The sequence below is a fragment of the Lutra lutra genome, chromosome X, assembly GCF_902655055.1.
Source record: "Lutra lutra chromosome X, mLutLut1.2, whole genome shotgun sequence".
In the NCBI taxonomy this organism is placed as follows: domain Eukaryota; kingdom Metazoa; phylum Chordata; class Mammalia; order Carnivora; family Mustelidae; genus Lutra; species Lutra lutra.
The window spans coordinates 1,746,882-1,769,227 of NC_062296.1; the positions used below are offsets into that span (position 1 = coordinate 1,746,882).

Genomic DNA, 22,346 nt, shown 5'->3' on the forward strand with positions numbered 1-22,346 from the left:
CACAGAGTGGCTGGGGTTGGGGGAGAGATGGGGAGGCCTTGGGCAGCTGAGGGTCCTACCCAGTGCCCGTCGGCACTGGTGTGAGAGTCCCATGAAGGCTGAGGGGCACTTTTCTCTTTAGAAAGAGCACTCTGGCTGTGGCCAGGAGGGAACGGAGGGCACAGTGTGGAGATAGGAGGCCAGCTGGGGACTGTAGGAGTCAGAAGCAGAGGGGCCTCGGCAGTGACTGTGGTTAGCCCAAGGTAGGAGAAGCTTGGTTCTGTCAGCCCTGGGTCAGGAAAGAATTGGTAGGGTGTCGTGGGCATACATGGAGGGGGGTGGGCCGGGGGAGGAGATGGGAGAGGGGAGAGCAAGGCCTGGGAGTGCCTGATGACTCCTCTTCCTCAGGCACAAGTCATAGCCCTGGGGCTGAGGGGAGGGCCAAGCAAGGGAGCGCTGCGCAGGCAAAGGCAAGGGCTGGGGACTGGGCTTTTTCTAAAAAGATGTATTTCTATTTTATTTCCAGATGTGATTCTCCAGCAAGCAAATAAATACAGTGGGGAGGTGGGGGGAAGAGGTGAGGATTACTATAAATTAGAAAATAGGCCGGGTGGGGGAATGCAGGGGGAGGCGCAGGTAGGGGGGAGGCCGCAGGGAGACCCCTGGCGGGCAGCACCCCGGCCACTCTTCGCCGGCCCCTCCTCAGCTGCTGGCTCCGTCTGGGGGTCCTCAGGCACTGCGGTGGGTGCTCCTGCTTGCTCCTGCCGGGGCTGCTGGGCCTCAGGTGTCCGTGGGGTTCAGCGCTCACAGGTCAGTCACCTTGTTCTCCACCAGGGCAGCGACCTGCTGCAGGCGGCAGGCCAGCTGCATCTTCTGAGCCACGGGGTCCTCCTCCAGGGCACTGATGATCTGCCCGGGGCACAGAAGGGCGGCCTGCCTGAGACCTCTGCCCTCAGCCTGTAGCCCAGGGCTGGGCAGCCCCGGACCGTCTCAGCAGTGGCTTGGGGATCGCTGGGGCCGCTCCAGGCCTCCCCGGGCATCTGGGCTGGGGCCACGCCTCTTCCCCCAACTGCGCCCTTCCTCTCCTCTGCCCACATGGGCCTAGACACCTCCTTCCAGCCCCAGGGAGATTCTGGGGTCTCCCTCCGGGCTCAGGGGGTGTGCCCCTCCCCCTCCCGGCCGCCGGGCCTCACCTGGTCATAATACCTGTGGATGTGCTTGTACAGTTCCTGCAGAGCCTCCAGGCAGTGGGGAGCTGAGGCGTAATTCTGGGGACCGCACATGGAGAGGTGAGGCTCAGCCCGGACCTTAAAGCCCACCCCCACCCCCGCGCGCACCGCGAGGCGGAGGGCTGTGCCCCCTGGGCCATGCCTTACCCCGGAGAGCTCAGCCAGCGCCGAGTTCATCTCCTGATAGCTCACGGCCGAGCTCTGGCGGATGTCGGAGTAGTATCTGGCGGCGGAGACCCGGTTAGGGGCGGGTAAGGCGGGAAGCCCCGCCCCCGAGCCCCGCTGTCCCAACACTCACCTCTCCACCATCTGCTTGTAGCGAGGGATCTCTCGGGCATAGAGCAGTTTGTTCACCGGGGAATCCTGCTCTGGGTAGGAGTGGGCCTGAGCGGGGAGGCGGGGGGAGCTCTGGCCCTGTCCCCCTGACAGCACCGCCAGTGCCCCGCGGTCCGCCCATCTCCCCAGCCTGGCTCGGGGCTGCGCACGGAGAGTTCTGTGGTTTCCTCCCTGAGCCCTTCCTCCTTGGGCCTCGGTCTGTCGATGCCAGCTCTGCGCTTACCCTGCCCACTTTATGCTCAGAGACGGTGCACGAGTCGATGAAGGTCTGGGCGATGACGGCGAGGACGGCGTCCACGTTGTCCGACACCCGCACGTCAAAGATGAGCTGTGGCTTCTTCAGGGCGTTCACCCAGAACCGCAGCAGCAGGCTGGGGACACAGGCCCGCCGCGCGCATCATCGGCAGGGCCGGACCCGAGTCCCGCGGGGGGCTGTCTGGCACGTCCATGTCAGAAACGCAGGGCAGATGCCACCAAGCTTGGGCTCGGGTCCTGGCCGTGGCCCCGCCCCCAGCGCGGCCAGCCCTTACCCTCCTGGGTTCCGCCTGTCCTCCACATGGGCTAGTACCTGTTGGTTTTCCAGATGTGCAGGGTCTCCGGGTCCTCAATGCCATGCTTGCCCGCCAGCTCGTCCAGGAGGTCGAACAGGTACTTGACGGCGATGGGCACGGGCCTGTTCACGCTGAGGATGGCCTGGAAGGTGTCATCCACGAACTTCTGCAGCGTGCCCTGGAAGGCAGGAGGCGCGGTGTGGGAGGCCGGTGCGGGCCAGGGCCACGCTCCCCCGGGGACTCAGGCCACCACGCTAGCTCTCAGGACCACGCCCTCCCCCCAGCTCAGTCCCAGCCCCCGCCCCCATGGGCCCTCCCAACCAGGGGGCTCCCCTGGGGTGCAGCTCCCCAGCCACACCAACCTTCATGGACAGCAGGCGGGTGAGATAGATCTCTGGGATCGCCTTGGCCCGCGCCCGCTCCCGGTCCCGCTCCCGCAGGCTGCCTCGCCGTTCCTTAGCTTCTTCTGGCTCCTCGGTGGCTTTCACCAGGTGCCAGAGGCGGACCCCACCCTCCTCACCATCCTCCAGCATGGGAACGTCTGAGGGCCCAGAAGTCTGGCCTCAGTCCTCAGCGCCTGTCCCCTGTCCCACACCACTGGCTGGGGACGCCCAACCCGCTCACCTAGCCGGGTGAGGCAGGGCTGCGGGAGACGCAGAAAGCAGGGGCGAAAGAGCTCAGCTCAACACCCTGGGGTCCCAGAGCTCCCCAACCAGGATGAGCTGCTGCCTTCATTCACCTCAGGTCCCTGGCCCAGCCTAGAGGTTGTGCTCGCCCCCTGGCAAGGTGTGGTGGACACCCAGGCAAGGAGGACGGCAGGACTGGGACTCCCACCTGCCTACTTCGAGCTCTGGGGCCATAAGACTCACTCTCCCCCAAGGGGCAGCTCTGGGCCAGGCTCTGGGAGACGGCTCGTCCGTTGTGCAGCCGGGGGATGAGCCGCACGGTGGCTCCGTCCGGGACCTGGCAGGAAGGCGAGTGGAGGCTGGGCTCCTTCCCTGGCTGATGCGGAGGCGGGGGCAGCCCCCCAGCCCCCGGCCGCCCGGCACCTTGTAGTGCTGCAGGGTGTTAAGTCTCTTCCAGCGGTTCTGGGTCACCGAGGTCAGGTCCTCGTCGGACAGGGTTAGGTGGCCAGCAAGGCCCGAGCGCCACTCTGGGGGCACCCGGGGAAGCCAGTGAGCCTGCAGCCTGTGCCCCGAGTCTGCACTGGTGGTGTATTCCGGGTGACAGGGCGCAAGCTCCCCTTTCCCCCCAACCCCCCCCCCCCAGCCTCCCTCCCCATCCCTGCCGGGGCAGTGTGGGGCTGAGCACCTGTGGGTGGTGACAGCCCCAGGCAGGGATGGGCGGGTAGGTTCTCTCACCGAGATCTAGGACGTGCACTGAGGGCCTCTGGGAGAAGGGGGTGCCCTTGTAGACTTGGTCCAGCACCTTCTCTTTGACCTGGGTGATGGTGTCTGTGTCGAGCACCCGCGCGGGCACACGCTGCGTGGCGCTGCTCCCTGCTGCCCCACCGGCCCCGGGGCCCACCAACACCATCAACGTCAGGGGCCGGAAGTCCACGTCCTCCCGAAGCAGGCGGCTGTCGTTCAGGGTCCGTTTGGCCTTGCCTGTCACAGCATCCACGGGGCCCTTGTCCACCTGGTACTGTATGGCCCGCAGGAGCAGGTACAGCGGCTCTCCGGCCACCTCCTGCAGCGGGCACGACAAGACAGGGAAGGGCGGTCGGCTGCTCCCAGGGAGGACAAGGACGGCCGGCCCAACATCACAGCCCCTTCGTGGAGCGCTCACGCCCCAGGACCCCTGGGGGAACGGGGGGCCCAGTTCAGTGGGGCAACAGGTGGCGGCTGTGGAAGGAAGCAAGGGGAGAGGGTGTCAGCCGGGCTGACCCTGACCGTCAGGAAGGCGTAGAGGCAGGCGGACAGCCAGTCGGTCAGCAGCTTTTCCGCCATGGTCTCCGTCCTGGAGGGAGTGGGCCCAGGTCAGAGAGGGGGTGCTGCAGGGCCCCTGCCCCCGCCCCAGGCCCTGGGCTGAGCTTTTCCACCCGTCAGCCCTTCGTGCCCCCTGTCCCTGGTAAGGAGGTCCGTCCACCTCCCTCCCACCTGCCCCGCCCACCCCTGCTCCATGGGGACCCCCCCAACCCCATGCTTCCAGAGCGCGTGGCTGGGCTCGCCGACCTGCGCAGCATGAGCTTGGGGTTCCTGTGCACGTAGTGGGCGGCCAGGTCACTGAGCAGTGTCCGCAGGATGTCGGTCAGGTACTCCAGCTTCCCGTGCAGCGCCAGGGACAGCAGGGAGGCCACGTGGCAGCGGTCCCGCTGGGAGAAGCCGGGCTGCCCCTCCAGGGTGCGGATGAGCTGGGGGGCAGGGCGCTGGCACTCAGGGGTGCCCCACGCAGCGCCCTGCCTTTGTGCCCGCCCAGCCCCACCGCCCGGCCCGGCCTGCACCCCTCCAGGCCCCCCGACCACCCGCACAGCCCTCACTGTGAGGAGGAAGAGCTTGCTGTTGAGCAGGTTGGAAAGCTGCGTGAGGCCCTGGCGCACAGGGACACGGCGGGCCTCTTCCCCGGGCCCCTCGAGGGTGGGCTGCAGCGGGCAGCTGCCATGCCCTGGAAAGAAGACGCGCTCGGCATAGGTGTGGTAGTCCAGGAATGGGATCCCACTGGCCTCCAGGTCGCTGCTGAGGTCGGTCATCTCGGTCATCAGGTCTGTGGGCCAGGAGGCACTGATGGGTGGGCTCAGGCCCAGGTGGGTCCTCTGTCCCCCTCCCTGTCGCCCTCTTCCCACCTGTGAACTCCTTGCGGCACTGGTCGCCCACACCAATCTCTAGGTTCTCCAGCTGCACCAGAACCTTCTGATAGTCCCGCAGGGCCTGCTTGCTCTTGTGCCTGCGGCCCAGGGACCAGGTGTTAGCCACAGGCCCGAGCCAACCGGGAGCCCGAGGCCACCAAGCCAGGGTGGCTGGAGGCATGGAGGCCTGCCATGGTGCACCTTTCAGAAAGTGAGGAGGGCGGTGGGCACAGGCATGACGGGGAGGAGCCTCTCACCTGTACATGAGGCTGAGCAGCAGGACGGCGGCGATGAGCACTGCAGCGCCCATGCCCAGGCCCACCTGGGCCTCTACAGGGAAGGGAGACAGGGCGGGCTCCGTCTCGTACTGGACGGGGCCCAGGGCCAGGCGCACGTTGCCCATCTGAACCTGGGGCGGGGGGCGGGCAGGGCTCCTGAGTGAGAGGGCCTCTGGGGCCCTAGTGCCCAGCCACCTCTGCGCCGGGAGCCCCCCCTCACCACGAACTGCGGCAGGGTCCCCGAGCCGTTAGTGGGCTGCGGGGCCCGGGGCGGCGGCTCACAGTACAGGTGGGTGAGTGTGAGTGTCTTCACCAGGCACTCGCCGTCGCCGATGTGCACACGCACTTCCTCCTTGCTGATGCCCAGGTTGAGGCCCTGGCCCTAGGACAGAGAGCAGGGGCCTGAGCCGGGGCGCTCGTCCCCTGCCCGTGGTCCCCACGCAGAGGCGGCCCGCGGAAGAGCTCACCTCCACATCCAGGACGTTGCCCGGCTTGACACGGTAGGGGCGGGCGGGCTCCTCGCGGCTGAGGGGGGCCAGACGGGGGTTGGGCTGGTACAAGAAGTCCTGGCCCCCGCTGGCACTGGCAAAGTCCACGTGCACATTGTCCAGGGCGAAGAAGACCCGCCGCGGGTGCACCCCGTCTGGCACGGCGGGGCTGTGGCACACCAGGAGGCTGGACGAGTTGACGGAACAGACCGTGGAGCACTGCGAGGCAGCGGGGCCCCGGACGAGGAGGGGTGAGCTGGGGCTTCCTCGCTCGCTCCCCGGGGGGGCAAAATGGGCCCCCATCTGCACCCCGCCCCCCCGCCCCCCAGGCGCAACCAGCCCCGCTGCCTGCCGGTGGGGTGCTCACCTGCAGCAAGCCCCCCTCGAGCGGGATACAAGCCTGGGGGGCCGCAGCAGGGGCTCCGCAGCTCCTCCTTGGGCTGGGATCCGGGGGCTGGGCTCCCCGCGCCTGCACCTCTGCTGTCGCCTCCAGCCACACGGACAGCAGGGGCTGCTGCACCACATCCAGGCCGGTGCCCCTGACGCGGATCAGCCGCCCGCCCCTGCGTCGGGTCGCAGTCAGCAGCCACACAGGTGGCAAGCGGCCCGGCCCAGCCCCACCTCCCCGGGGAAGGAGCCCAGGCCGCCTGGAGCGCCAACCCGGTCCTCACCCCCGGAAGCTGACGCTCGGCTCGGCAGCCACGAGCTGGGGATTGGCCGTGTACTGGAAGGAGCTGGCAGGCAGCGTGCGCTGGGCATGGCCAAAGACCACGCGAACCACTGCTTCTCCTGGGCTGGCCTGGGACATGGTGTGGCACACGATGGACTCAGGACACACCGGCTCCTGGCTGCGGGGACGGGGGAGGGGGAATGGCTCTGGCATCTTGAGCTCTAGCCCGGGCCTGGCTACCCCACCAGAGACCCACATTGCCTCCCTCAGTGAGGACAGAGACCATGAGGGCACAGTGGCCGTTCCTCTTGGACTTTGACGGGGGCCTTAGGGAGCCCTGAACCCACTTCCCCCATGTACACAAGGGGGTAATGAGGCCCCCAAGGATACCCCCAGCTGACAGCCCCCAGCTTGGGACCGGGAGGAGAGATACTCACATGGGACAGGGCTGTTCACCCACAAAGGCACTGATATCGCCCCCTGTCTGGAGGTGCTGCCCGTGGATAGTGAGCTGGGTACCCCCTGCCTGGGGGCCCCACTGGGGACTCAGGCTCAGCAGGATGGGGTCCTGAGGGACAGAGCAGGCTGGGGTGCCAGACACTTGCTCCCTTAGGCTCTGGGCCCCAGGGCGCCAGGGCTTTCTCCCGTGGGCCATAGTTGACCACACCCTCCTCCCAGAAGCCTCACAGCTCTCTTCTGCCCTGAGAGGGGCTTGTCTCTCCTCACTGCATCTCTGCCCCTCAGGACGGCCTCTTCCTCTGCCACAACTTACTCTTCCCAGGCCCCCCGGAACTCTAAATCCTGAGATCCAATCGCCAACTTGGGGTGCTGCCGGACTACTGCTCTGCCCTGCCTCCCGCTGCTCCCCCCTGCACTTCCTGGCTTCAGCTAGTGCCTCAAGGTGTCCCCGTTCTCCCTCGGTCCCACCCGCCTGCCACACTGGCTGCTTCCACTGTTCCACTGGTGTCCCTGGCCCATCCTCCACTCGGTGGCCAGGATGATCACTCAGACAGATCACCTGGTTTTCCTTCTGGACACATGCCAGCTCTTCCTGCTACCCGGGGCCAACTTTGAAATCCTCACTTAGGCTTCCCTCCTACTATATCCTGCGTGGGAACCACCCTGGGGTGGGTGCTGACCTGGTAGGTGAAATGCTGGGTTGAGATGCCTGGTGGCCGGTTCTTAATGGCCACTTGGATGGGCCCTGTGGTGCCATTGGGGGCGGGAGCCGTCACACACACAATCCTGGGGAATGGAGGCCTGGGAGCTGCTCAGGGCTCCCATGGACCAGGCCGGTCTTCAGCAGGAGCCAGGGGCCACCCGCCAGCCACCGCCCAGAACTCCCACCTCCACCTCGCTGCCACCCCTCTCACTGCCAGCCCCTGCTTCCTTCCCCCGGCTCGTCTTCCTTTGGCACTTCTGACCCAGGCCCACATTTCTTGGCTGCAAGCTCCCCTTCTCTCTGGGTAGCCGCCCTCTGAGGGCTTCCCCAGGAGGGCGTCCCTCAGCCCCTGGCAGCTCGGATGGCTCACCGGGCAGAGGTGCGGTAGAGAGAGGGCTCCGGGCTGCAGGGGCGGCCAGCCACCTTCACAGCATCTTGTACCTCAGCAAAGTCCCGGCCCAGGTTGGAGCCCTGGATGGTGAGGGCCAAGCCACCCTCGGGGGGCCCGGTTAGGGGCTCGACCTGCAGCAGGGAAGGGTGGCCCGAACCCACATCTGCTCTGCCGTGGGGGTACCCCACCAGCCAGCCTGGGGCAGGACTGAGCTGCCGGGGCTTGGGGGCCTGAGCAGGGTGGGTCTGACCCAGGTGAGGTTAGTACAGTGCGAGGGGGAGGGGCGGGGCTGATGGGGAGGAGGTAGGAGGCTGGGGGCTCACTGTGTCAATGCTGGGAGTGGGACACAGCAGCTCCACGGCCCCAGGGGGGCACAGAGGACCATAGCGACAAGCAGGCTGGCCGTGGCTGCACCACACGCAGCCCAGACTCCCATTGGCTGCCTGGCAGCGGCTGCAGTCAGGGTGGTCCACGGCGCAGTCGTACAGGGTCACTGAGGAAGGTCAGGCAGGGCGCTGAGGCACCACCCCCTGCCCCCCACCAAGTCCTACCTGCCCCTGCCACCCCCAAGCTCACCATGGAGAGTGTGGGCGTTGTCCAGCCGTTGGCCCTTGTCCCGGGTGACATAGATGGGCACCGGGAGCTCCCGCTGCGCCATGGAGGGGCGGAACTATGGGCAGAGTGTGGGGTCAGGCCGGGCCCAACTCCGGACAACCCTGATCCCTGTCTCCTCCAGGACACTCCTCCCAGAATGGGTGCCCTTGTTCAGTGCCCACGTCTCCCACCGGACTGCAACCCTAGGGCAGAGGATGGGGTGCCAGGTTCCTGCTGCATGCCCAGGGCCTGTACAGAGCCTGCCTTGTGAGGGACGACAAGATGCGGAGGGCAAAGAACAATCTGGGAGGCAACGTGTGTGGGGGCATGAGGGCCGCAGAGAGCAGCCGGGGGCAGGAGAGGCTGCTGGGCGGCCACACACCTGCTGGGCCTGGCAGTGGATGAGGCCCACATCTCCCGCCATCTCCTCCAGAGAGGCCGGCAGCCTTCGAAGTTCCCCGGGCAGCTCCAGCCAGCAGTGGTAGGAGGCAGGCAGGCTCTGGGAGTGGACACTGTCAGGACCCTGGACGCCATCAGCGCCCCCCACCAGCCCTCCCCATCTGCATTCCCCGCTCACTCCGAAATGCTGAAGGTTCCGTACACGCAGGGCCAAACGGCTCTCCCAACCCACAGGCACTAGGAGGGGACCGGCCAGGCCCTCCACACGGGGACAAGCCCCTGGGCCACGCACTTGGATATCCACCTGCGGAAAGGAGACACTTTAGCCCTTTGGCAGGAGAGGGGGCTGGGCAGGGCACACGTGGGGTGGGTGTGCAGTGGCAGCCGGGCAGGGCCCACCCACCTCCTGGACACTGTAGATGGTGTCCTCGCCCTCGGGGCAGTGCTCCCCGTACACGCAGCGGTTGCTCTGGGAGCACCAGTGGCAGCGCCAGAGGCTGCCCACACAAGCACGGCACCTGGAGGGGCAGGGGGCTGCTCAGGCGGGGCGCCCTCTGGGCTCGCCGCCCCTCCGCAACCGCCAGGCCCAGCACTCACGGGGCTGCCGCCTCCAAGGCCTGGACGGCGCTGCAGTCGTAGAAGGAGAAGTTGGTGGTGGCCACAGCCACATCCTCAAACATCAGAGCCAGGGGCAAGGTGACGTGGTCTGGGAGGGGACGGTGGTGGCAGGGCGGGTCACGGGGCTCCTGCCCCTCTGGCTCCTGCCCCGGCCCCTGGCCCCCGGCCCCAGGGGCTCCTCACCTGTGCCTGGAGGGTTCAGCGGCAGCTGGTCTTCGGGAGGGGTGACGCAGGCTACGTGGGGCCCTTCCACATGAGCCAAGCTGTCATAGTCCCCAAAGGCACAATGGAAGTATTCATCCATGGCCAGGGTAGGCAGCCAGGGGACAGACAAGGTGACCTGGGACACACGTCAAGGAAAACAGAGCAGGCAGGGGCTCCTCGGTAGGAGGATGTGGTGGGTGTCAGCAAAGGAGAGGGAGCTCGGGCACAGTGGGGTAGGAGCAGAGGCAGTGGGAGAGGAGGAAGACAACGGGGGCACTTTGTGGGCAGCCCCCATAGGTGGGCAGCAACGGGCAGCTCACCTGGCCCTGCTCCTGGCGGGGGCGGTGGGCTGGCAGCAAGCTCTGGACGTGCGGGCAGTGGCCATCCTCATAGCTCCACAGCCACTGGTTGGCCTGGGCTGCCCGCCCACATTGGCCCTTGGGAGTACACCTGTAGGGCCAGGGGCCATTGGGTTGGCATGTGGGTCTCAGGCTCCCCAGGCAATGGGTGGCGAGAGGGCCTGGAGGATGGCCCAGCTGGAGTATGTTACCCAGGTATGGGGGACAGAAAGGGACAGTGCTCATGAGGGATGGGCCAAGCAGATAGGGCCTCGTGGCCAAAGTGCGGGCTTTGGCCTTGACCGTGAGTAAGAGGGGGGCCGCTGCTGTGGAGGGGAGGGTTGCCATAAGGGGTTCCTGGAGCAGAAGTGGGACGGGAACACCTGGGAGAGGCGGCAGGGGCCTGACCAGGGAGTGGGGCTGGGTAATGAGAAGACAGCAGCTTGGGCCGTGTGGGGCAGGATGGAGGGATTCCACGGTGGCCCCGTACCTCCATCTCTGGAAGCCGAGCTGGCCTCCTGGCAGGCCTGAGGCTGCCCTCCCCGTACACACCACCTGTTGGCCCAAGTCCGGACCCAGGCCCTGCGCTCACCTGCCTTGGAGGACACACCAGCCGCACAGCGGGTCTCGAGCCTGCAGGCAGCCGGCACAGTCAGGGAACTGGGGGCAGGCGGCCACAGGCACCCGGTCCACCTGGGTGGGCAGCGAGGGGCAGAGGTAGTAGGCACTGGGCCTCGGGCCTCCTGTGCCCCCCACCCCCACCCCCAGGGACAAGCCTCACCTGCTGGGCAGTCAGGACATAGAGGTGGTGGCCACTGCTGTCCACCAGCAGGTCTGGGCTGATGGCTGAGCCTGGAGGCCCCACTTGCTGGGAGTGGTACACTTGGCCTTGGGAGCCATTGAGAAAGACCTGGAGGGACGACAAGGCCTGCTCTTAAGATTTGTGGTATGTGCCCTGCTCTTGTTTGGGTCTCCCAGGGAGCCTCCTGTGGCACAGGGTCAGCTCTCCTTCCTGCTATACCAGGGAGGCCAGGCTGGGCCACGGAGGGTGGGGCAGGCCCCTAGGCCTCCTGCATGGCTCCCCTCCCCTCCCCCATTCACCATCACCCAGCCACTCTGGGTAAGGACCTCAGTGCCAGGGCAGGAGGGCAGGTGCAGGGAGCTAAGCAGGGCTTAGCTAAGCAGAGACTTCTGGGGCCAGACTGGCTCTGGGACCAGGCACTGTCCACCCCCACCCTGTGGCATCCCCGCCCACCTTGACCGTTGGCTCCCACCTTGGCTGGAACCCGGGCAGCCTTCCTAAGTTCTGCAACTAGGAGCCCCAGGAGGTGGCACCCAGCCAGCCACCCATGTGCGGCATGGCCTTTCGACCAGCTGGCGGGACACAGCCTGAGAGGTCAAGGTACCTGGGGCTTCCCCGAGCCGCCTCAGGGCCGGGCCACACCCGGTTAAATCAGCAAGGGTGGGCCCTGCCCAGCTCCTAGAGGCCTTGGTGTTGGGGTCTGGGACCAGGGCACGCCCCTCACCTTACCTTATGCAGCTGACCCTGGGTATCCCCCAGGAAAGCAATCGTATGCCCGTCTGTCTGGAGGCCTGCCACGGCACTGATGGGCTGCTCGAGCTGCAGCACGGGCCTGGCCTCCAGGGGCTGACGGCCAGCGATGGGGCTGGGGGTGTGCTCATCGCCACAGGGGTATGACTCCGGGGAGTCCTGGATGGGCAGGGAGGGGAAGATCAGTCCCGGCAAGAGGCAGGAGGCAGGAGGTACCTTCCCCGGGGCACAGAGCAAGCCCAGGCCGGAGGGTAGGGCCAGGGAGCCTTGTGGGGGGCAGGGCAGATTGGTCAGGGTCCTAGCCTCACAGCAGGACAAGCGGACACTGCAGAGGCAGAAAGACTAAAAGAGCCACTAAGAGCCCGCTTCTCCTTGACATCCTCTGACCAGGATTGTCGCCCGACAGTGCCCAGCCCCCCGCAGCCCAGACTAACAGATAGCAGTCCCTGCCTTGGGGCCGAGACACGGTGCAGGGGGATGGGGACAGAGGCAAGTCAGGCCGGACGAGGCCGAGAGAGACAGCAGGAGCCTAGCCGAGGGTGAGCGGGGCCACTCACAGGAGGCAGGGCGACGCAGCGGGACGTGACCCCGTACTCCACGGTGGCCTCCTCCAGGCCGCTGGGGCCACGGCCGCCAGCCGTGTAGCACAGGCGCCGCGCGCGCTCCATGCTGCTGTCCAGCTCGGCCAGCGGGAAGGCACACAGCGCGGGCCGGGCCCCGCCGGGGCCTGCAGCGAAGGCCGCCAGCAGCGCGCCGGGCGTGAGGGAGGCGGCCTGGATGAGGCCCTGACCCCGGCAGGCGAGGGGCACCTCCACGTAGGAGTAGAGGTTGGCGTCCCCCAGGCAGACGCGGGCCACGTATGAGCGGTACTCGGCTTGCGCCCGGGCCCCGCGGCGGCGGAAGACGAAGTAGGCCGAGCGGGCGTCGGCGAAGGCCGCCACGTAGCTGTTGTTGTAGTCGGAGAAGTCGCCCACCACGAGGCGGCCCAGGCCCTCGCTGGAGAAGGGCTGCGGCCCGGCCAGCTGGCGCACGGTCAGGGGCGGCACCCCGCCCGACAGCTTGCCCGCCAGGCCCCTGGCCACCAGCAGGAGGTCCCGGCCCGGCGCGGCCACCACGAGGCCCACTGTGGCGACACCCGGGGCGTTGGCAGCCACGAACTGCCCGTCGCCGGGGTCCTCAGCCTGGTACAGCACCTGCGCCACGTCCTCCAGGCCGCGCTTCTCGCACACGCCCTGGCGCGCCTGGCCGCAGGCCACCAGCTCCCGCGCGCGGCCGCTCACCAGCAGCAGCTGGTTCGTGTTGTCCGTGAGCCGCGCCTGCGGGCAGTCGGCCGGGTCGCGGAACGGCACGCAGTCGGGGCTGTCGAAGACCGGCCCGGTGACCGCCACCGCCTGGAGCCGCAGCTCGGGGCTGAGCTGGAAGAGGCGGTTCACGGCGCCCACGTAGAGCGTGCCGCGGCCCGGCGCCAGCGCCAGGTGGTTGAACGTGGTGTTGGGGGCCGAGAAGCGGTGCGCCCGCGGCGGGGGCGGCAGCGGCAGGCACAGCAGAAGCACCCGCAGGAGGCGGGGCCCCAAGGGACACCGGGGAGTCATCGCGCGCGGGCACCTGCGGGGGACAGCGGAGCCGAGGGAAGAGCGGGTGCAGAGAGCACGCGGGAGGGAGGGAACGATCTGGAAGAGTAACAGAGCCGAAGGGAAGGGAGAGGATGGAGAAAGAGACCGAGGGAGACAGAAAAGGAGCAGAGAGAGAGAGTCCAAGGGATGTGGGGGTTGGAGGGGTTGCTTCCATCTCCTTCTAGATTGTTGGGAGGGGCGGATCCTGAAGGACTCCGAGGGACAGAGGGGCAGTGCCAGAGATGGGAAAGGGCAGGAGAGGAAGACAGCATAGGGGAGAAGCAGGAGGCTCTGATGGGGGGAGATGGGGGAGACAGAGGGGTGGGCAGCCCCCAGGCGAGGGGGACGGGGGGGGGAGCAGGACAAGGAGGAGGACAACCATGAAGAAGCGCAAGGCCACCATGCAAGGGGGGGGGACACCCATAGCACAAGGGACGTGAAGGGCAGGGAGACAAAACTTGCCCTGGGCAGGCAGGGCCAGCTGTAAGGAGGGACTGATGCCACAGGGGAGAATGAGTGCGGGGAGGGAGAGAGAGCCAGGGAGAAACTGAGGCAGCCAGAGAACGGTAGGCTAGAGGGCTGGGAGGCGGTCAGAGCAGGGGCTGGGGGAGACCCAAGGGCCAGGCGGAGTGGAGGCAGGGGGAGACAATGGGGGGGGCCACGGAAAAGCAACACAAGGTGCAGGGCCAGGGGCAAGCCTGGGCCCCAGCCCCTGAGGGTGTTGATGGGGTGGCAGGAGAGAAAAGAGAGGGGGAAGCCTGACTGAGGAGACGACGGTCAGGGGGAGGGAGCAAGGCATGGGTACCCCTGCCTCCCCACGTGGAGCCATTCAGAGCTCAGACTAAAGGTATCTGCTGAGGGCCAGGTGGGGGCCCCAAACCTCCTGAGAAGGCTTGAGCGGGGCCCCTGTGGACCACCTCCCAGCCAGGAGCCATTAGCCAAGGCCCCTGCTCGGCACCCTTGGGCCCCAGCTGGCTGCAGAGGTGACCAACACAGAAAGACACCCCACACCAGGCAGGGCCCCAGGGTACAGGACCACAGAGAAGGGGACAGAAGCCAGGTCCTCAGTAGAGCTAGGGTCCTGCCCAGCTGGGCATGCGGGCACGTGCCAGCCAGGAGCAGGCCTGCTGTCACTCAGGGCCCCGCAGCTTGGCAGGCGTGCCAGCTGGAGGCAGAGCCCTGACAGAGGCCCAGACGGAGGCCCCAAGGCCCCTTATCTTGGGAACACAGACAGGAAGGTCAGGCCCAGCTTGGGGACGGGGGCATTTCCTCTCAACCCGGGATATCGGCGGCAGTGTCTGGGGGTTGTGGCTGAGGGGGTAGAGGTACACAGCACCAGGGGCCCCAGGCTCCCTGGGACTGCCTGGCCGGCCTGGCCTGGCCCCTCCCAGGGGTGTCTCTGCAGATAGGGGCCCCGGGCACTTACCGCCTCAGAGGGGAGCAACGGAGGGGTCTCCTGGGCAGTGTGGCACCAAGAGAGGAGCTTCTCCGTTCAGCGGGCCCAGGGCACTGGTGACAGGCACAGGACGGCTGTGGGGGGCATTGTCCAGAGTGGGAGGGAGACTGCTGAGGCTTGGCCCTGGGGGAGGAGGGAGGCCAGGGGGGCCAAGGGCCGGGTGGCTGGGCTCCCCCACAGCTGGCAGCTTTGTCCGTGGTAGCTGAGCCAAGGCAGCCCTGCCTCCACCCCGACAATGTCCTCTCTGTCCGCAGGCCCGGGCCCGGACTCACTATCTGGTGCTCTTAACCCCACCCGGTCTCTTCTGGCCAGGGGGCTATTTGCCTCTCCCCACCCCCAGAGAGACACCCCCTGGGTCCTGGGGACAAAGGACACGGTTTCTTCCAGCCAGAAAAATGAGACCCACACAGCCAGCCCCACCCCACTCCCAACCCGTGCCAGCCAGCGGGCTCCTCTCTGTGTCCCTCCCTCCCCCCACCCCGTCCCTGTGAAGGGCACAGGGTAGGCCACTGAGGCCCCCCGCCGGGAAGGTCAGGATGCTGAGCCCCTGCAACACCAGCCTCAGCCTCAGTAGCCTTGGTGCCTGGTTGAAGTGCCAGTCCTGGCCCTCAATGCCTGCCTTTGTCCAGGCTGGGGGCGGGGAGGTGCTGACAAAGGCAGCCCGTCCAGGAGACCTTCTTCCCCCCATCCCACATCCTTGGCCCGGAATATGACTGGCCAGAGAGCAAGCGACCTGTCTCCATCCAGTCCTGCCTCAGGGGACTTGGAAAGTCGTGCCAGGTACGGCCCTGCTCCAGAGGATGCTGCTGGACGAGGCACTGGACGGGGTGGGGGGGCGTAGCCCCCAGGAACCCTGCGCTTGGCTCAGGCATGGCAACTGGCTGCCAGCTGTTCCCTTCCCCCTCCCCCCGGGGAAACACCATCCCAGGATGGGCCTCAGGCTCCCCTCCCTGCCTGGGGTGCTGAGGGCGGTGGGGAAGGGAGTGGCGAGTGGCAGCTGGCTGTCCTGCCTACCCCCAGGGCACCATCTGCACATAATGCAGGCAGAGCTGGGGGCCCTGGCCTGGGGTGCTGGGGCAGGTGCACTTGGGTTGGGGTCCCTGCTTTCTCCATGGTGCATGGCGGTAGCAGGCTCCAGCAGTAGGCTCTGGGCTCCAGGGTGAGGTGGTGGCAGCTGTGGGGCTCACTGACACCTGGCTGGGCCGGTTGGGTGGCTGTGGGGGTGGGGAGCCAGGCGGGCCTCCTCCCTTCCCTGGGCCCGGCCCCTGGCCCCCAGCCCCGCCAGCTTTCCCATTTGGGGTTAAAAGCCTGGGGGTCCTCCCTCCCACCTCCAGGGCCACAGCCTCAGGGGGGAGCATGTCCCTAAGGCATCAGGAGCTGGGGTCTCAGGGCTTGGACTGGTGCCTGAGGGCCTTTGCCCTGTTGGGCAAGTGGGCTCTGCAGACCCTGGGCTTCTCCCAGGTCCCAGCACGCCCCGAGGCGGCGCCCCAAGATCCAGCGGCCCTCGCACCCCTCACCCTCGCCGGCCCCAGCTCCTGCCTACCTGGGTGGGCCGCTGGCAGGGGCTGAAGAGCAGCTGGCAGTGCCAGAAGTGCGTCCCCGCAGAGCCCCGGCCTCCGTCCCCACAATGCAATCGCGCCCAACCCGACTTATCCTGGCGGGGCCTGCCGGGCTGCCCAGCCCCTCCCCGCCCGCCCATTTGCCTGACGGTGCAGGGCAGGGCGCTGCTGCCCTCTGCCGGCCATGGTGGGCACGACGCAGGGCCAGCCATGCGAACCTGGCTGGGGCAGGTGAGAGCGGGGCCGCGCCCCCCAGCTGGGCGGGTAGGGTAGCAGGGCGCTCCCTAGCCTTCCACTAAGTGCCTTGCGGTGGCAAAGAGATGCAGCCCACCGCCACCTGATCCAAGAGTCTCAGAACCCTGCTTGCCAACAGATGAGGCTCCATGGCCAGAAGAGCCCACCTGTGGAGGGAGGACACAGGGAGGCCCCAAGGAGGGGAGCCAAGTCTCAGGGAGAGCTTCACAGAGGAAGTGAGATTTAAGCTGACCTTGAACCACACAGTTCTGCTCCTACTGATGTCTTCCTGACAACCAGGGCTGGTCTAAGTGTTCTGTGTACGTGAACTCATTCACTCCTTCTGATGACCCCGGAGGGGGTACAGTTATTTCCTCCAGTTCACGGGAGGTTGGAGGCAGCGGGGGCGGGGGTGCTGGTGGGGGAGGGGGTGGGTGGCGCAGGGAAGGACAGGAGGACCGAGGGGTCCCTAAGGCAAGAGGAGATGGCCAATGGAGTTGTTGTGTTCTTAGCATAAAAAGCACATCCTGGGGTGGCTGGAGCACTGGGACGAGAGTGGGTCGCTAGAGGGGACCTGGAAGGGAGACCAAGGGTGTCCAGGGAGGTGAATGACCCAGATCCTGAAGACCCAGGAAATGTGGACATAGATGTGACTGCCTCCATCCATGCACCCTCCAAGGGGCCAAGAAGGGGCGCAGGAGGGATCTAGAAGCTCCTGGAGGGACAGACTGTTGAGGAGGGCCGCCGTGGGGGAGGCGGGGGGAGGGACTCCGGACAATAGGACTGGAAGGACTGTCCCTCAGCAACCCCATAGGCAGCTGGCCCTCTCTCCCCAACCCATCTGTCCATCCACCTCTACACCTAACACACATGTGTCCCTGGTGACCTTAGGAAAGACAGACGTCTTCAAGCTCAGCAGTGAGAACATTTTTCCTACCTTGAAGAAAAGAAATCCTTCTCCTCCCCCACGGCCCTGTGGAGATGTATTTGCGATGATCCCCACAGATCTCGCATTTATCAGGGTCCCTGGGAAAGGCAGGGAGGCGGCTTCTGCTGGTCTGAGCCCCCGGGGTGCTGTGCTGACGCTGACTGCCAAGCACAAGGGTCCTAGACGCTGGAAGGAGGCTCACGGGGTCCCCAGGCCGTGTGCACTTGGAGTCTGCTGGGCCTGGAGGGGGCTCGTTTTCCAAGCTGGTTTCCCACAGCAGCCACCGCACAGACCATTACTTCTGTTCACCCCATCTTGGCCGCCGCGCGTGCTTCGGGCTTTTCCTTAGTCCTTAGTCCTTCCCGTCAGTTCTGCGGGTGTGGGATGGTGACGTCCCGCTGGGCATCTCACGGGCATCCCCAGGGCTACCAGCGGGTGGGGCTTCTTTTTTTTTTTTTAATATTTTATTTATTTTTTTTGACAGAGAGAGATCACAAGCAGGCAGAGAGAGAGGAGGAAGCAGGCTTTCCGCTGAGCGGAGAGCCTGATGCGGGGCTTGATATCAGGACCCAGGGATCATGACTTGAGCCGAAAGCAGAGGCTTTAACCCACTGAGCCACCCAGGCGCCCCAGCGGGTGGGGCTTCTTTACGTTTCCTTTTCGGCAAAATGGCCTGAGCAGGTCTTGGCCCAGTTTTTGATGTAGGTTGTCTTTTCCCCACTGTTTGCAGGGACTCTTTATATGTTCCGGTACCAGTGTTCGGTCTGCAGTGTCTTCTCGCTTTGCTTCTGGAGCCGTTTGGTAAACAAGTCCTAGTCGCGACGTAACGGCGTTGATCAGTCTTCTCCTTTATGCTTTGTCCTTTCTGACTTGCTTAAGAAATCCTCCCCTACCCAAGATCATAGGAATTGTCTCCTGGGTCTCTTTTCTAAGTATTTTTTCATAAAATTTCCATATTCACATGTTCTTCAATCCATCTGGAGTGGGTTTGGTGCAGGTGGTGTGAGGTAGGGCTCACATTTTCTCCTTTTCCGCATGGGGGGATGTCGTCCTAGCCCCAGTGTTCAACCTATCCAGCCACTGAGGTGCTCTGAGCCTTTGGTCCCATGCCCTGTCCCGGGCCTAGGCCGCCAGGTGGCTCTCTCCTCTGTCCCTTTGATGTCTTTGTCTGACCCTGGCACACTTACAAAAGCTTTAAATCTTCCTTTTCTTCTCTTTCCCCTCTTCCTTCTCCTTGCTTTCCCCTCAGTTTGTTGCTCCTTCTCATCATCTTTCTAAATTATCTTGCCTACTCTAGGGCCTTTAGTTTTCCTTAAAAGTGTAAGAAACAGCTTGTCAGCTTCTGGGGAAAAGTCTGCTGGGATTTCTTTGAAGGGGTAGATAGAAATTTCGTTGAATTCTGAATCACTTTGGAGACTAGCCCTCTCTAAAATATTGTTTCCCGGGACGCCTGGGTGACTCAGTGGGTTAAGCCTCTGCCTTCGGCTCAGGTCATGATCTCAGGGTCCTGGGATCGAGCCCCACATTGGGCTCTCTGCTCAGCAGGGAGCTTGCTTCCCCCTCTCTCTCTGCCTGCCTCTCTGCCTACTTGTGATCTCTGTCTCTCTGTCAAATAAATAAATAAAATCTTAAAATATTGTTTCCCGATCTATGAACATAGTATCTCTCTTTCTTTTTTAAAGATCCTTTAAATATATTGTTTCCCTAGAGGACGAGCACCTCATTTGTTAGACTTATGATGCCATGCTAAATGCTGACTGTCTTCTTTCTCAGTGACCTTCTGACTGTGTTGCTGGTATGAAGTCTAATGATTCTTTTTGGATTCTTTTTGTGGATTCTGTTCCTCTTTCTTTCTTTCTTTTTAAAGATTTTGTATTTATTTGTTTGACGGAGAGAGAGAGCACAAATAGGCAAAGCAGCAGACAGAGGGAGAGGGAGAGGCAGGCTCCCCGCTGAGCAGAGAGCCCAATGTGCGGCTCAATCCCAAAACCCCCGGATCATGACCTGAGCCGAAGGCAGACGCTTAGCCGACTGAGCCACCTGGGCACCCCTCTGTTCCTTTTTCTGCTTACACAATCATCTCATCTACCACTAATGGCTATTTTGCTTCTTCATTTCCAGTCCTTTCAGCTAGTTTCTTTTGTTATTATGTTCAGTTGTCCACCATATAGTACATCATTGATTTTTTATGTAGTTTTCAATGATTCGTTAGTTGCAGATAACACCCAGTGCTCATCACCACAAGTACCCTCCTTAAACCCATCACCCAGCTATCCCATCCCCCCAACCCCCGCCCTTCTGTAACCTTCAGTTTGTTTCCCGTAGTCCAGAGTCTTTCATACTTCATCTCCATCTCTGATTTCTTCCCATTCAGTTTTCCCTGCCTTTCCCTGTGGTCCTCTGCTCTATTCCTTATGTTCTATATATGAGTGAAATTGTATGATAATTGTCTTTCTCTGCTTGACTTATTTCACTCAGCATAATCTCTTCCAGTCCCGTCCATGTTGATACAAAAGTTGGGTATTCATCCTTTCTGATGGAGGCATCATACTCCATAGTGTATATGGTCCACATCTTCCTTATCCATTCATCTGTTGAAGGGCATCTTGGCTCTTTCCACGGTTTGGCTATTGTGGACCTTGTTGCTATGAACATTGGGGTGGAGATGGTCCTTCTTTTCACTATATCTGTATCTTTGGGGTAAATACCCGTTAGTGCAATTGCCAGGTCATAGGGAAGCTCTATTTGTAATTTCTGAAGGAATCTCCACACTGTTTTCCAAAGTGGCTGCACCAGCTTGCATTCCCACCAACAGTGCAGGAGGGTTCCCCTTTCTCCACATCCTTGCCAACAATACTTGTTACTTTCTGTCTTGTTCATTTTGGCCATTCTAACTGGTATGAGGTAGTATCTCACTGTGGCTTTCAATTTGTATTTCCCTGATGCCCAGTGATGTTGAACATTTTTCATGTGTCTGTTGGCCATTTGGATGTCTTCTTTGGAGAAGTGTCTGTTCATGTCTTCTGCCCATTTCTTGACTGGATTATTTGTTTTTTGGGTGTTGAGTTTGAGAAGTTCTTTATAGATCTTGGATACTAGCTCTTTATCCATAGGGTCATTTGCAAACATCTTCTCCCATTCCATGGGTTGTCTCAGTGTTTTGTTGACTGTTTCCTTTACTGTGCAGAAGCTTTTTATCTTGATGAAGTCTCAGAAGTTCATTTTGCTTTTTTTTCCTTTGCCGTTAGAGACATATCTTGAAAGAAGTCGCTGTGGCTGATTGAAGAGGTTACTGCCCATGTCCTCCTCTAGGATTCTGATGGATTCCTGCCTCACATTGAGGTCTTTCATCCATTTTGAGTTTATCTTTGTGTATAGTTACTCTCAATGTGAATAGGCCAAATGCTCCCATCAAAAGGCAGAGGGTCGCAGATTGGATAAAAAAGCAGGACCCAGGGGCGCCTGGGTGGCTCAGAGGGTTAAAGCCTCTGCCTTTGGCTCAGGTCATGATCCCAGGGTCCTGGGATCAAGCCCTGCATCGGGCTCTTTCCTTGGTGGGGAGCCTGCTTCCTCCTCTCTCTCTCTGCCTACCTCTCTGCCTACTTGTGATCTCTCTCTGTTGAATAAATAAATAAAATCTTAAAAAAAAAAAAAAGCAGGACCCATCCATATGCTGTCTACAAGAGACTCATTCTGAACCTAAAGTCACTTTGAGATTGAAAGTGAGGGGATGGAGAACCATTTATCATACCAATGAACCTCAAAAGCTGGGGTGGCACCTCTCATATCAGACAAATTAGATTTTATTTTTTAAAAGATTTTTATTTTATTATTTATTTGACAAAGATCACAAGCAGGCAGAGAGGCAGGCAGAGAGAGAGGAAGGGAAGCAGGCTCCCCGCTGAGCAGGGAGCCCGATGCCGGGCTCGATCCCAGGACCCTGGGATCATGACCTGAGCCGAAGGCATAGGCTTTAGCCCACTAAGTCGCCGAGGTGCCCCGACAAATTAGATTTTAAACAAGAGTGTAGTAAGAGATGCAGAGGAACACTGTATCATACTTAAAGAGTCTATCCAACAAGAAAAATCTAACGATTGTAAATGTCTATGCTCCCAACAAGGGAGTAGCCAACGACATAAACCAATGATTAACCAAAATAAAGAATCATATTGATAAAGAACATTAATAGTAGGAGACTTCAAAACTCAACTAACAGCAATAGACAGATCATCTAAGCAGAAGATCAACAAAGAAACAAGAGCTTTGAAGGACACATTGGACCAGATAGACTTTGTAGATAAAAACAAAACATTCCATCCTGAAACAACAGAATACTCATTCTTCTTGAGTATACATAGAACATTCTCCAGAATAGACCACATACTGGGTCACAAATCAGGGCTCAACTGATACCAAAAAACTGAGATTATTCCCTGCATATTTTCAGACCACAATGCATTGAAACTGGAACTCAACAACAAGGAAAAATTTGGAAGGAATGAGAACACTTGGAGGTTAAAAATCATCCTGCTGGGACGCCTGGGTGGCTCAGTTGGTTGGACGACTGCCTTCGGCTCAGGTCATGATCCTGGAGTCCCGGGATCGAGTCCCGCATCGGGCTCCCAGCTCCATGGGGAGTCTGCTTCTCCCTCTGACCTTCTCCTCGCTCATGCTCTCTCTCACTGTCTCTCTCTCAAATAAATAAATAAAATCTTTAAAAAAAAATCATCCTGCTAAAGAATGAATGGGTCAACCAGGAAATTAAAGAGGAACTTAAAGAGTTCATACAAACCTATGAAAATGAAAACACAGCTGTTCAGAACTTTTGGGATACCGCAAAGTTGGTCCTTAGAGGGAAGTACATAGCCATTCGAGCCTCTCTCAAAAAATTAGAAAAATCCCAAATGCACAAGCTAACCTTACACCTAAAGGATCTGGATAAAGAACAGCAAATAAAGCCTAAACCAAGAAGGAGAAGAGAA

The 22,346-nt window shown here is 62.1% G+C and overlaps 1 protein-coding gene across 7 annotated transcripts; it reads right to left on the reverse strand.

Annotated features, from left to right (window-relative positions):
* Nucleotides 1-472: 472 nt before the first annotated feature.
* PLXNB3 (plexin B3) lies at nucleotides 473-16,310 on the reverse strand. Of its 7 annotated transcripts, none has more exons than XM_047714783.1 (36): nucleotides 16,187-16,310; nucleotides 14,614-14,717; nucleotides 12,132-13,179; nucleotides 11,554-11,733; nucleotides 10,804-10,932; nucleotides 10,615-10,715; nucleotides 10,005-10,134; nucleotides 9,664-9,820; nucleotides 9,460-9,568; nucleotides 9,266-9,380; nucleotides 9,041-9,166; nucleotides 8,846-8,962; nucleotides 8,446-8,539; nucleotides 8,193-8,362; nucleotides 7,849-8,000; nucleotides 7,456-7,561; nucleotides 6,754-6,884; nucleotides 6,318-6,494; nucleotides 6,014-6,209; nucleotides 5,626-5,865; nucleotides 5,379-5,540; nucleotides 5,138-5,289; nucleotides 4,878-4,978; nucleotides 4,560-4,798; nucleotides 4,270-4,448; nucleotides 3,988-4,054; nucleotides 3,457-3,784; nucleotides 3,145-3,248; nucleotides 2,965-3,058; nucleotides 2,458-2,636; nucleotides 2,113-2,273; nucleotides 1,768-1,915; nucleotides 1,507-1,571; nucleotides 1,356-1,431; nucleotides 1,173-1,247; nucleotides 473-888 (listed from the first exon to the last, which is right to left on the reverse strand). In XM_047714783.1, exons 3-36 carry the CDS (start codon nucleotides 13,164-13,166, stop codon nucleotides 784-786), a joined length of 5,700 nt encoding a protein of 1,899 aa, XP_047570739.1. In that variant the 5' UTR covers nucleotides 13,167-13,179; nucleotides 14,614-14,717; nucleotides 16,187-16,310; the 3' UTR covers nucleotides 473-783. The 7 variants fall into 7 exon arrangements, 6 of the variants coding, with proteins under 6 accessions (XP_047570739.1, XP_047570740.1, XP_047570737.1 ...); XM_047714784.1 differs by having other exon boundaries at nucleotides 14,614-14,696; nucleotides 16,187-16,308; XM_047714781.1 differs by lacking the exon at nucleotides 16,187-16,310 and adding an exon at nucleotides 15,263-15,369 and having other exon boundaries at nucleotides 1,186-1,247.
* Nucleotides 16,311-22,346: the final 6,036 nt, after the last annotated feature.

Bases quoted from the DNA above. Each gene is read 5' to 3' on its own strand.
- PLXNB3 (XM_047714779.1), bottom strand. From the start codon at position 15,331: ATGGGGGGAAGAAGGTCTCCTGGACGGGCTGCCTTTGTCAGCACCTCC. The intron at 4,799-4,877 runs GTGGGAAGAGGG...CCTGGCCCACAG, and splicing joins GTGCCGCAAGGAGTTCACAG to ACCTGATGACCGAGATGACC. The intron at 3,785-3,987 runs GTCAGGGTCAGC...TGCCCGCTGCAG, and splicing joins GCCTCTACGCCTTCCTGACG to GAGGTGGCCGGAGAGCCGCT.